This window comes from Castanea sativa, chromosome 11, assembly GCF_040712315.1.
Source record: "Castanea sativa cultivar Marrone di Chiusa Pesio chromosome 11, ASM4071231v1".
In the NCBI taxonomy this organism is placed as follows: Eukaryota; Viridiplantae; Streptophyta; class Magnoliopsida; order Fagales; family Fagaceae; genus Castanea; species Castanea sativa.
The window spans coordinates 6,456,000-6,468,986 of NC_134023.1; the positions used below are offsets into that span (position 1 = coordinate 6,456,000).

Here is a 12,987-nt window from a genome sequence, read left to right on the forward strand (position 1 = left end):
ATAGAGACAACACACATTCACTAAGTATTATGCAAGGAAGGAGTAGAAACAAGTAAGTACTAAATTATGATTGAAGGCCCAAAAACAACGGGTAGCCAACATTATATCAACATTATAATTAAAAGCCCATAAACATTGGGCAAAAACATTGTTCTTAAAGTTAAATGAAAACATTGTTTTGAAACTAGAATCGAAAAGCCCAAAATACGTTGGGCACCCAAAAAAAAAAAAAAAAATATATATATATATATATATATATATATAAAGAAATCACAAAGAAAAAACAGATAAAACAAGTTCAAGCATCAGTAACAAGAGGAGGGAGAGCACTTGCAGGAGCATTGTCCTTAGGAGCCGTGGGCTGGGAGGCTTCATCAACTGCCATTTCCTTGTTCACCTCTTCCAAATCCAGATTCTCTAGATCCATTACGGTGGGGTGCTTGGCAAGGTACCGCCTCAGGAGCTCAAAACCTTTGAAGTACCAGCTGAAGAGGATGGTGTTGTACTCCTCTGTTGTCTGAAAGGCCTCCACAGACTTAGCAGCAATCGTCTTAAGTTTTTCCTTCGCGCCAAAAGCTGCTTGTCCTTCTCCGAGACTAAATGTTTCTCCACCCTCAGCTCGTTAGAGAGGCCCTTGACCTGCTCCTTGGCAGTGTTAGCCTCACCCATAGCAATAATCAGTTCCTTCTTTAGTTTGGAGTTTTCTGCCTCCAAAACCTCCACTCGGGATGCTGCCGACGCCACCTTCGCCTCCTGGGTAAAGAACTTTGAGGTAATGTGAAGGCTCTCCCTCAGCACCTACAAAAAAAAGAAGAAGAAAAGAGGAACTAGACCTCAAGACAATGCAAAAAAAAAGGGATGAATTTGCATAAGTACACTACTAGGAGGAGCTTGTGGAGATGACGATCCACAACCTCGTTGGGAGACGTGCCTAAGAACACTTTCATCTCCTTGGCAGTAAAAGTCTCTTGCACCCTTGCCAGCGAGACCCCAGCATCATCCCAAAAACTGGACGGACGAGAGTCAGCCTTATCCTTCCCTTTGTCACCAATCCGCAGCCTCTTTCATTGGGGGATGATCTCTTCAACTGAGGTAGCTGGGGAGGTTGTCCTCGTCATCTCAATCCCGGGGGTGGCTAGGGTACTTGTAGTGATGGAGGCCCCCTTATCCGTCACACGCACAGCCCTGGTCCCAAGGTTGGAATGGGGCTCGTTCCTCTTGGCCCTCATTTGTGCGTACATCCCCTGATTAAACTTCGGCGTTATCCCTGCAAAAGAAAAACACTTGTAAAAAAAAAAAAAGAGGAGGGAGCAGGAAGAAAGGTGAAGAAAGGTCAACATGGACGAACTCAACAAACACTTACTCTTCTTTTGTTCAATTTCTATATTACGTAAAACGAAGGCAGAGGGCTCCAGACTAAGATAGTGAAAAGCTAGAGTTCGCGGGTTAACAAGATTGTCAAAATCTTCTATCGTCCTCGTGTACGCGATGGCCGCTTCAACACGTTGCCTATATCTGCTTTTAAGCTTTGGCTGCCTCTTAACTATACATGAAATAGCAGGCAAGAAAGTTATTAGTGACAAAATGTGAGCCAAAAAGAAAAAATAATAAATTGATAATGCTGACGAAGGACTGGTGGAAAGTCAACGCACCTAGACTCGGGGTTCCCCACCGACGGAGCAACCTAGGGATGTCTCCCCAAACCTCGCCAGAGGGGGTCTCCCACTCATCCCCGAAGACGAAAAAGAATCGGGACCTCCAATACCGAAACGACAAGGGTAAGTCCCTGACGATCCTAGCTTCCTTGACCCAAGGCACTAGCTTGTAGTACCTGTACTCCTTGGACTCTTTCAAATGATACAAGTAGACAAGTTTGTCCACCTTAATCATATCTTTGTTGGTAGCAGCCAACCATATCTCCATACAGCTGACCACTATCCTCCAAGAATTGGGTATAAGTTGCCCAGGAGAAATCTTCAAATGGTTCAAAAGTTCCATGATAAAGGGATGGACCAGGAATCTGAGCCCGTTTAGGAAGGCAGCCTCGTAGAAGCATACCTCCTCAGGTGAGATGTGACAAGCTCGTTCATCCTCACGAGGAAGACAAACCCTAACCCTATCAGGGAATTGGAATCTACCCCTAAATCTGGAGAGCATCTCACCGTCTAAGCCACACACCTCCCCAAGGGCATGGAAAGCCCTAACCTCGCGAGGGACAGAGATGGCAGTATCTTCTTCCACTGGGTCATCGCTAGATGACAACCTATCTCAAGCTCACTTGACCTCACCTCAGACATTATCCCTCGCTCAGTCACCAAACTCTCAAACCAGTCAATTGATTGACAAAGCAAGGGGAGCAGGTCACCCAACACAATGCCTAAATTACTTCCCTCAAAAACAAAATTCTCAACCAAAGGGAAAAAAGGCACGAGAGGCACCTAAAGAAGCCCCCAAACGTGCAAAAAAGAAGGAAACTGAGGGGCAAGATACCCTAACCTTAGAGCTACTGAACATGAAAACAAAAAACGGAGAAGGATAGAAGAATCCTAACAGAAAAAAAAGGGGAAGCAAAAATCAGAAATCAAACACTATTCACTCAACGCCATAGAAAAGCAAAGGAAAAGAGAGAAGATAAGCATACCTTGAAAGGAGCAACCACAGAATGCAAAGGCTTAAACCACAAAATGCGAAAAGCTTAAGGAGAATCACAGGAGCAAATTGGGGAAGAAGATACATTGAAGGAGTAGTGACGAGGCTTCAACACCATCTGGATGAACCAATTTGACTGACAATTTACACATCATCAGGTTATGTTAATAAATGTCTTAGGGCAATTGTTAATAAATTATAATAGAAAATTTTTGATATGAGGTTTATGAGAAATATAAAAAATTGTTCACAAAATTAATTACTTTATCATTTTCCTATGAAAAGATTTCTAAAAATAATTCCCACTATTTATTTTGGTAGTTAGCACTTAGTAGTATTAATCCGTGGAATGCACGAAAAAATTTATCAGCTTAAACATAAAATACAGTACTACCAAAAAGATATTGTAATTATCCATTGAACCATTACATTTTTTTTATTAGTATTAGTATTTATAAAAGATAGAATGTTATTATTAATTCTCAAAAGTAAGAGTACAAAAGTATAGAAAGTTGGTGCCCACATGCTTAGTATATTGATAGAACTAAAGGAGACAACAATATAACAGGTGTTATGCTATGAATATACACTCTAGATATCAAATCAGCTATACAGTCAATTTGATTCAGGGTTGTTACTTTCATTCCAAGAGTTCCGGTGTAGAAGAAAGTCCATAAAGCTGTGCTTGTTGGGCAAGGGTGAGCTCATGCTCTCGTCGACAAACTATAATCACATACATGTATGTATTACAAATATACAATCCAGACTGAAATTTAGGAGCACGAATTGAGTCAAATGCATAAATAGACAAACTTCAATACAATCAATAAATTAAAAAAAAAACTAATTCGCCATTTTTATGCAATCTCTCAGTTTTCCCTATATCCAACTGTCATTTCATAAACTTCTACACGGTAATCTACACAAAAACCTCTAGTCAGTCAATTGATTTACCTAACAAAATTTTGGGATTTTGAAATCCTTCTATGAAGATCCTAATCCTTAATAATTTTTAAAAGGTATTAGAAATAATGCAAAAAATCTTAAAGAAATTTTTGAGTGGTGCATTGGCTAGGTCCAAGGCAACCTCCAAATACAATTTATAGAAGCAAGAAAGATAGAGAAAGGGAGTACCTTCAATCGCTTTTAAATCTTGTAGCTATTCATCAATGCTATGACCTCCTTCTAGTGCTTTAGCTCAATATTAGATGCTGCTACCTTTAGTTCCTATACGTATATCAAATACACTCTGTGCAATAAAAAATGTACATATTAAGTACTCTAAATGGCATGGTGGATTCTGCACAGCCACCTTGCCCAATCATATCAAACCATGCCCAAAGGATCCAAAAGCCAAGACAAAGTATTCAAATAAAAACCTTTCACCCTTGACCGTAACACAGCCAAATAATCAATATGGATAAATAATAAATAATAAAACACATGTCACAAATTGCAAAACTTCAAAGCTTTTCGTTGCCTTCTAAACAATTCATTAGAGCATTCACATCCCTTATCTTCAAGCTATCATATTTTACCATCACAAAAGTTACTTTATCTATAATACCATACACTTTTACAATATACCTAACATCCCAAATTTTATTTTACAATACAACACATTAAAATAATATAAATTATACAATAAAATAATAAAAAATTATCTCTCTCTCCCCTCTCTCTCTCTCAAATCTGTCTTGCCTCTTTGTCACTCTCTTAACAACCACACAACCCAATCACCACCACACCACTACCATGCCCACCATGCCACCACTGCCCACCAAAATCCCATCGGAACCAAAAACCCAAATTAAAAAAAAAAAAAAAAACCAGCAAATCCATTAAACATTGGCCTAGCAAACCCATTAAAAGACCTAGCAAATCCAGCACTTGATTTGATGCTGTAGCCCTACAATATACGGGTAAAACCCACTTGATAACACCGGTTTATTACCAGGTACACCTTCAGTAATCCACATAAGTGAACAAAACCAGGTCAGATCCTCCTTTATAGGATTCTCTAACCCCATTACATACAAAGCAGTTCAATGATCCTCACCGCAAGCTTCTCCATAACGCAAGTGAACTCATGCAACGGTACCAGCGTAGAAGCCAGAGATCCGGTACGTGAACTTGCACAAAGCGTTTTTGAGGTTGCCATGTGGGAGTGGTGGTGATAGAGATCCAGTACTGTGCATTGTTGAGAAGCTAGAGAGAGATGTGAGAGAGAGGGGCTTGGAACGTTCTGGAGAGAGGGAGAGGAGATGAGAGTGACTGTGTGAGACATTGAAGAGAGAGAAATGATCAGTAACTCTGTGTGTTTCCTACTCATCAATAACTATTTCATTTTTAATAGTCTCTCTGTGTGTTTGCTACTATTTGCATGTAATAGTTTGGCGTTGCGTGCTAATTGAGGTTTTAATAATAGTTTCTATGGTTTAGTGGTCGTGGCTCAAGTACAGTTCTTAATGGTTTTCCAAAGAAAGAGGCCTTTTTCTATGGTTTGGTGATTGTGGCTTGAATACAGAGAGATTGAAAGTTAAGAGAGACCGCGGAAGACATTGATTGTGGTGGTGAGCTAATCAATTTAGTTGTTTAGGGTTTTATTAGAAAGAAATCGGAGAAAGAGAGAGAGGACTTGCATGAGCTTTAAGGTTTGGGAGATGAATTAATAAAAAAATATTGGTGAAAAGAATTTTAAATGAATAATGATGTGGAAAATTGTTTTCAAAAAATGATAATGATGTGGCAAGGTCTGGAGAGGTCAACAAAAAGTCAAAGGTTTAGTGGAGTGTAAATCACATTAATAAAATGTTACTGATAAAACTATTATTAGCAAATGTTTCTTAGGCTTATCTATTTAACTTTGTTTTCTTGTTGCTGGGTTGCTTTGCACAGCAACCTATTTTTATTATATAGATTTATTTATATAAATATTTATATATTTTATGAGTATGTATTATCTTGGATACATATGAATATATATATATATATATATATATATATATATATATATATATATATATATATATATATATATATATATATATCCCTATTTGACCATCTCTTGTATGTAGAGTTACTCTTTATTGTTCCCTTATAATTTAGCTACCTTTAAATTCCAAGCTCCTAGATTAGTAACTGAGTCTTTTTTTTTTTTCTCCCCCAACAAATGGTCATTGCATGAGCTTTTACAGGTGTAGGCGAAGCCAAGGGCCTGTTTGGGTGAAAGAAAATGCTCACTCATTACTCATCACTGAAATATCATCACTCATCACTCTATAACTCATTTCCTATCACTTAATAATGATGAAATATCTCCTACAGCTCGTTTGGCACCCAAAACCCAGTTACGTTTTCAACACAAAAAGCTAAAAAAATTGGGACTGACACACTCTGACCTCACCTGTGCACCTAAACCCCTACCCAGCCCCTATGAACTCCACTCACCCCAAATATCACTTAATCAAACCACATTTCTTCTCCATTTCGTCTCACATGTCTCAGTCTCGCTTTGTCGTTGCTGGTATAAGCAATGGTCGAGTTTGGGTTGGACAACGTTGTTGGATGGGTCGGCGTGACTAGGGTGAAGGACGAAGAATGAAAGGAAGATCGGAGAAAAAAGGTGCGAAGGGGAGGGTGTGTGAGATTGGAGAAGAACGGTGTGAGATGCTGTGAATTTTTTGCTCTGAATTTTTTCATGTGAAGGACCTGTGCACTGTGATTAGCCGTTGGGTGGAGTGTTGGAGATAGCAAAGCTCTAAAATGGATTTGACAAGTCTCTGCTGTAGGCCCATGTGTTTTGATGGAAATTACCAAAATGCCACCGTTACTCAATTTTCATAACTCAAAAACACTTAAAACTTGTTTCCAATTTCCATAACTCATTACTCAATTTAGTGAGAATTGAGTGATAAAAACAAAATCTCAGAATAAATCCAAACAAGTGTTTGCCCCGTAGAACCCACCAGTTTTGAGTGATGGGTGATGAAAACTCAGTGATGAGTGATGAAAACACCCAAATCCAAACAGCCCCCAAGTGTCCCTATCATCTTCCTCAAAAAAAAAAAAAAAAAAAGTGTCCCTATCATTGAGTTATAACTTATAAGTCTGCTGGCTAGTATTTTCTAAATTAGTTTTTTGTGCCCATAGGCAATGTTATCCTGAAACTTTGGCACAATCCGAGTTATTTTCCAAAAAATATGTTTTATAAAACTATCATTTTCCTATATTTGGTAGCTATCTTAAATGTTTTGGAAAAAATTTCCTTAAAAATTTCAGCTTATTTTTCTACTATTCATAGGTCTAACTGTACTTTTTGGTACTATTAATGAGTCCTACAGTACTATTCAACTAATTTTTACTTACTTTCAGCAAAAAAAATTTAATTTCAACTATTCTCAAATAGACATTAAGTCATGTCTGCGACGGTGAAGACAAGTTATTTTTTGGTATAAGAGTAAAATATATTGATTTCCATTAGTATAATATGTAAGTGTGTATTTGTTTGGAGGTGAAACAAATGGATAGAAAATTTTGGAGAGAAAATAGGAAGGAAAACTTTTTTAGAGTGTGTTTGGTTAGGTAGGAAAGAAAGAAAATAAATGATGGGTCAGGTGTTTTAGCAATAAGCTCTTTCTCATAAAGGACAGACCAAAATCTCAGATACACAAAGGATCATTAGCATCATGATTCTAAAAAAAGTACATAATTTAACACAAAAAGTTCCTGCTTCAACACATTATTTTACATCTCTCACTACATGTCATTTCTTATTTATCACATCAAATTCAACACTATTTATTTATTCATTTCTCTCTCTCTTACACTTAAAATGATCCTTGACTTGCTGTTGGTGATCATAAAACATCTTAACAAAGAGTGTTTTTTCCCGGACCACTCATTCCACATACAGAAACAACTCTATAGTTTTTCTCTTCTTTTCTTCAGTCAGTAAAGATGCCACCAATTAAAGAGCTGGTGGGGTTTAAAAATTATTTAGAGAAAAAGATTAATAATGGCAGGCCTAATATAGTTTGAAAGGCTAAGGCGAAAATTTTAAAGAGACGTTTTTATATTTAAATATCACTTAAATAATATTTAGTTTATTTTTTATATTATAATCTTTTTAATTTCAAATCTATTATATATTTTTACTTATTATGACTAATTTATCCAAAGTGAGCTAGTGTTGTAAAATTTGTATTAGTTTTAGCATTTTTTTTTTTCACTTAATAGTAATTGGGTTTTATTTCTATTAATTCTTTTTTTTTTTTTGCGGGGAGAAAGTGTTAAAATTATTACAAATTTTACAGTAAAAAATTTACAAACTGATGTAACAATAAAATAATACTTTAATAAAAGAATAAATGAGTAATGAATCACTTTTTGTGATTGTTGACATATCAATTTATAAGTTCTATGTAATAAAAATTTAAATATACTAGCATAACTCTAATATTTTAGACATTTTTAATTTTAAGAGTGTGGGAAAAATATGTACACTAACTCACATATTTTTTTAGTTTTTAATTTAAAAAACAAAACCATACTGGCCCCAAATTAAAGAGTTGCAAGTCAATCACATCATTCCAATTCCAATTAAAGAGTTGCCCCGCATATGTTACAGCTGCTGGAATGGGTTTGCAATTGAGTAACTGTGGCGGATGAAGTTATTGGGCCCGAAATTCCTTCCTCTGTTCGAAGCCCAAATTTCCTTCCCTGTGCTGTGCATCAATCTGCCTACATAAAAAAGCCCACGAACGCATCTACCTGAAACAATAGTGCTACTACTACTACAAGGCCGAAACGACATGTAGCCCATAAATACAATCTAAAATTTTGATTTTGAACACAACGGCGAGGCTACTAACAGTTAATAGTGAGAGTCACAATCAAACACAAAACATAAAGGCTTAACCCCTTAGAATTGCCCTGTCCATATTCTTTTTAAACCAACCTCCATGTAATTCTTCAAGTCAATTCATAAAATTAAAAACACCAATCCTCTTGAAAGCCAGGCCTAAAGCATATGTTCATATTATTGCATATCAACAGTATTCAAATAGGAGAATTTGGCATTCTATGCTTTTAGTAAACTACATGTTCTGTCCACGCTACTCAGCGAGTCAGATGTTGGAGATTGTTCTTACTCGCAAGTCATAAGGTACATGTTTCCTTGAACCACTTGCATTGGTATATATTTTGTTAGAAACAAACATTTTGGAAGAGAAAGTATATTTTTCAAGGGCCAATAACAAAATTGTTGTTACTCTTACATTCATCATACTTTCATTGTTAAAATTATAGTTGCTGATGAGAAAATTAACAGTGTTAGTAGCTTCTTAACCAAATTTGAGGAAGCCCGCGCTACGGTGAGAGAAGCTGATTTGATGTTAAATGCTTTGCTGAAAGTAAATGGGAGTGCAAAACAATTGGCTGGTATGTGGAAGCAAAGTGGTGAGGAGTTGATGGTTGAGAGAGCAAGCTTGATTGTAAGTCATCAATACGTTTGAAAGGAGTGAACGAATTACTGAGGGATCAAATCCGTTATAGTTTAGAAGAGATAGCAAACTCCTTTTCTTTGTTTGAAGAGTGTTTTTGTAAATGCAAAAAACTGTGGATGAGAGGTTCTCAACATGATATATTGTGATGCCTTATCAATGGCACAGGAGATGCTGTACTTACTTAGAAACTCCAGATTATCGCTAGAAGATATATGCACTGAGAGAATGGAGAAGGAAGTAACTTTGTTTGTGTTGTACTGGTGCAATTTAGAAGAGATTATTAGCGAACTCTCACATTTTAACGCACATCGTGGTATGTATCCGTTCAAACATCAAGAATGCCGTCCAGTAAGAAATTTCCAAACGTACTGCTCTAGCGGTAAGGATGACATTACCAGTGAGAGAATCATGGATCAAGGAGATGGAAGTGAAATAGTCAGGAAGTAGGAAGAGGAAGAACTGGGATTATCTGGTGACAATCTCATATATGAGAACTTGGCACTTAAAAATGAATTGAAATGGGAAGAAGTTTTATTAGAAGGTTTGCTTTTTTATTTTACCTTGTTGCAGGAATCAGCCTCCACTACAATGGACATCAAACGAAACAAAAAAGCTATTTTCTTTAAGCCAAGTTCGACATGAGCTTGAGATGAAAACAAGTTAGCTTGATGAGTTCCTGGTTGAATATAGAAAACTTGAAGGTCATCTAGTTGATATTGAAAAGGCTTTGTTTATAGCTGATACTGACATTGGACTATTGTGAAGATCAAAAAATACGAGTACTCTCTGAACTTGAATTGCATGCTGAAGCCCAGGCATCCCAGTACCAGCAAAAGGTACTATACTGGACGTGCACACTAAACTTAAAATTGCATGATATCAGTTTGATTTAAATCTTTGAGAATATATCTTAGTATTCAAAAGAGATCCCCCTGTACCAATATCTCATATGCTTATTAGTCAGAAAACAACCAATTCCAAATTACAGATTTGTTTCAGTAGCTTCTATGTTTCTAAGTGTGGAGGCCTGGATTGCTTAGGAAGACCTAGGTGGGATTTAATCTTTCTAACCTAAGAACCCTTCAAGAACTCATCAAGAAATCTATTCTAGTTTTGAAACGCAGCTCAAAACGTGGATCCAAACGGCCAATCATTCTCAATGTTAAATTTCAAACTTGCAGAAAAAACCCCAAACTCTAATCTCAATTCACAAACCCACCATGAATCAACCTATTCCACTTCTCAACTTCCCCTAAACTTTCCAATACACAAATCCCAAAGGGCATTGTGATTCAATCCTTTCTGCCATGTAAACCCCTTTCATTCACAAAACCTGAAAGTATCTTCCAATGTAAAATACCCAAACGTTAAGACCCAGTTATTTTTTAATACCAATCCCACCGCCAATAGGCTGCCAAATCAGTAAAAATCTCCAATGTACGATCCCGCATTCACAAACAAATACGCATTTAAAAACATCAAGCCACTTCTAAATTAGACCCAAATTCCTTGAACCCACAATTCATTCTCAATGATAAATTTCAAATTTGCATAGAAAATCTCAAACTCTTAATCTCAATGCACTAACCCACCATGAAATAAATCATATATAAAAAAATCAGACCCATTTCTCAGTTTCCCCTAAACTTCCAACTACACAATCTCAAAACTCCATTGTTATTCAATCTAAAGAAAATAAATATAAACTAGCCAACTTGTAATGTAATACCATTATGTTATCATTAAGATTCTTCATCAAAACAATTAAATTCAACAAAACCAACATTTAAATTTAATCAGGAGAAAAGCGAAAATAGCATGAATCTAGCATTATCAAACTTAATACAGAACTTAATACAGCCATAAAAAATTATTTCCATTCCAATTCAGCAGAGAACAAAAAACAACATTATCAAACTATACCCAAAAAAAAAAATAGTTGTTTAATATAAAAGAATGGTGCGATATTAATTCTAAATTTGAACCTGACCAAAAAAAAAAAAAAAAAAACAACTATCAAAAATTATTTCCATTCCAATTCAGTAGAGAACAAAAAACAACCTTATCAAACTATACCAAAAAAAAAGAAGAAATAGTTGTGTAATGTCAAGCACTTTGACTTGGTCGTTATAATTGTGGGGTGGTCGTCATGTTAGTAATTTAAACACAACTTTTTATTTTTTTTTGGATAACCTAACTAATCTAAACACTGCATGATCAAACAAAACTAAACAACATGATTTTTTTTTTCTCACCATGTTGTCTAGAACTGTTGATCCTCATCGACGCCTTCAAGATCCGGCCCTCCTGAGAAAGATTGCCTCTGCTTCAGCCGTATAAACAAAGACAACGCCCTTGTCTTTTCCAAGTCCAAACCTCTTCCTAAAGCTCGGCATCACGGAATTCAGCAGTTTCTTGTTCTCCAAGAAGTCCGCCGCCTTAACCAGCTTAACGATCGTCTCGTCGCTCTGCCGGCGGAAAAACCACGCCTCGAAGTCCTCCCACTGTTTCTCCAACGGTAGGTATTTCTCCAACAATATATGCAACAACGGCTCTTTATTCACCGCTTCGAATTTCGGGCGAAAGTAGAGCGATTCCTGATTGAAGAAGACGATCTCGGCGAGAGTCAAGCAGTCCACTTTTGAGAGAGGGAAAGGGGCGGCGTTCTCCACTTCAGGGCGATCAAGGTCGCCATCGAAGAATTGTCTCACTGTGTCGAACTCCATAGCAATCGCTACTGGCACCTTGACTTCCTTGCGGTCTGAGGTTATAAACGTTACCATCCTCGAGGGGTTAGAAGATGAGCTTCCGCCATAGGTCGCCATATTTGCTGCACAGAGAAAGAGAGAACGATGAGTAAAGCTATTGAAATAGAATAATGGTTTGTGAGCTAGTGGTGGAGTACGATTTATGGGGAAATTAACAGTTGCTTGCAAACTACGCCTTCGTTTGTATTGCGCTGAAATTCCATTTCAGTGCGACTGCGTCTTTGTCATGGGATGTCATGCACTGTACACAAGATTTATTATTTAGTTTAGTAATTTTTTTTTTTTTTAAGTTGGATTTGACGTATTTTTTATTCATTTAAAAATTATATTGTTGCCATTTGAATGCTGGGGGAGAATAGGGTCACAGGGAAAAAGAGAGGGCAGTAGCCACAACTTCCCAGTTACCTCTTGTCTAAACTAGTTTGTCGCTAAACTTTTGTCCGGCATAAATAATATGGTTATCCGTTCTAATCACTTCAATTTAATATTTTTTAAAATAAAAATTAACTATTTATAGTTCTTGAATTCAAAATTCAAGAAAGAAATGATTCATAAAAATAAATAAATAAATAAATTTGAAAAATTTTAAACTAATTATGTTTGTTGAATTCTTGCAAAGATCACCTTTTCTACCCAACAAAAAATACGATTATTGAAATAACTTTGTATGACTGGTGCATAATAAAAATAATGTAATTGTGATACTTTATCCAATAAAATAGCAAATATATGCAATTGTGATACTTTATCCAACAAAATGGCAAATATTTGGCATTGAGTTAAATTCTATAATAAAAGAACACTTCATAAATAAATAAATAAAAAGAACTTCTACCGTCAGCTTAGAAGGAAATCACCTTGAAACTCTCCTTAATTTAATATATATACCGACAATATATTTCATTTTCTGGTCATAATTAAAATTGAACTAATGTTTTACAAAGAACCATGTAATAGACTGGCATTTTCAAAATATGAGGGCATATATAAAACTATTATCAATTAATTACATCCATTAATCCATATAAGCTATCACTCACTAATTTAGGAGAAATACAAAGGTT

The 12,987-nt window shown here is 36.2% G+C and overlaps 1 protein-coding gene across 1 annotated transcript; it reads right to left on the bottom strand.

Annotated features, from left to right (window-relative positions):
* Positions 1–11,169: 11,169 nt before the first annotated feature.
* Positions 11,170–12,043, bottom strand: LOC142617872 (uncharacterized). Its single transcript, XM_075790857.1, has one exon. The coding sequence runs from the start codon at positions 11,978–11,980 to the stop codon at positions 11,447–11,449; it is 534 nt and encodes a 177-aa protein (XP_075646972.1). The 5' UTR covers positions 11,981–12,043; the 3' UTR covers positions 11,170–11,446.
* Between the last annotated feature and the right edge of the window lie 944 nt (positions 12,044–12,987).

Excerpts from the sequence above, each read along its gene's own strand:
- LOC142617872 (XM_075790857.1), bottom strand. The coding sequence starts at position 11,980 with ATGGCGACCTATGGCGGAAGCTCATCTTCTAACCCCTCGAGGATGGTA.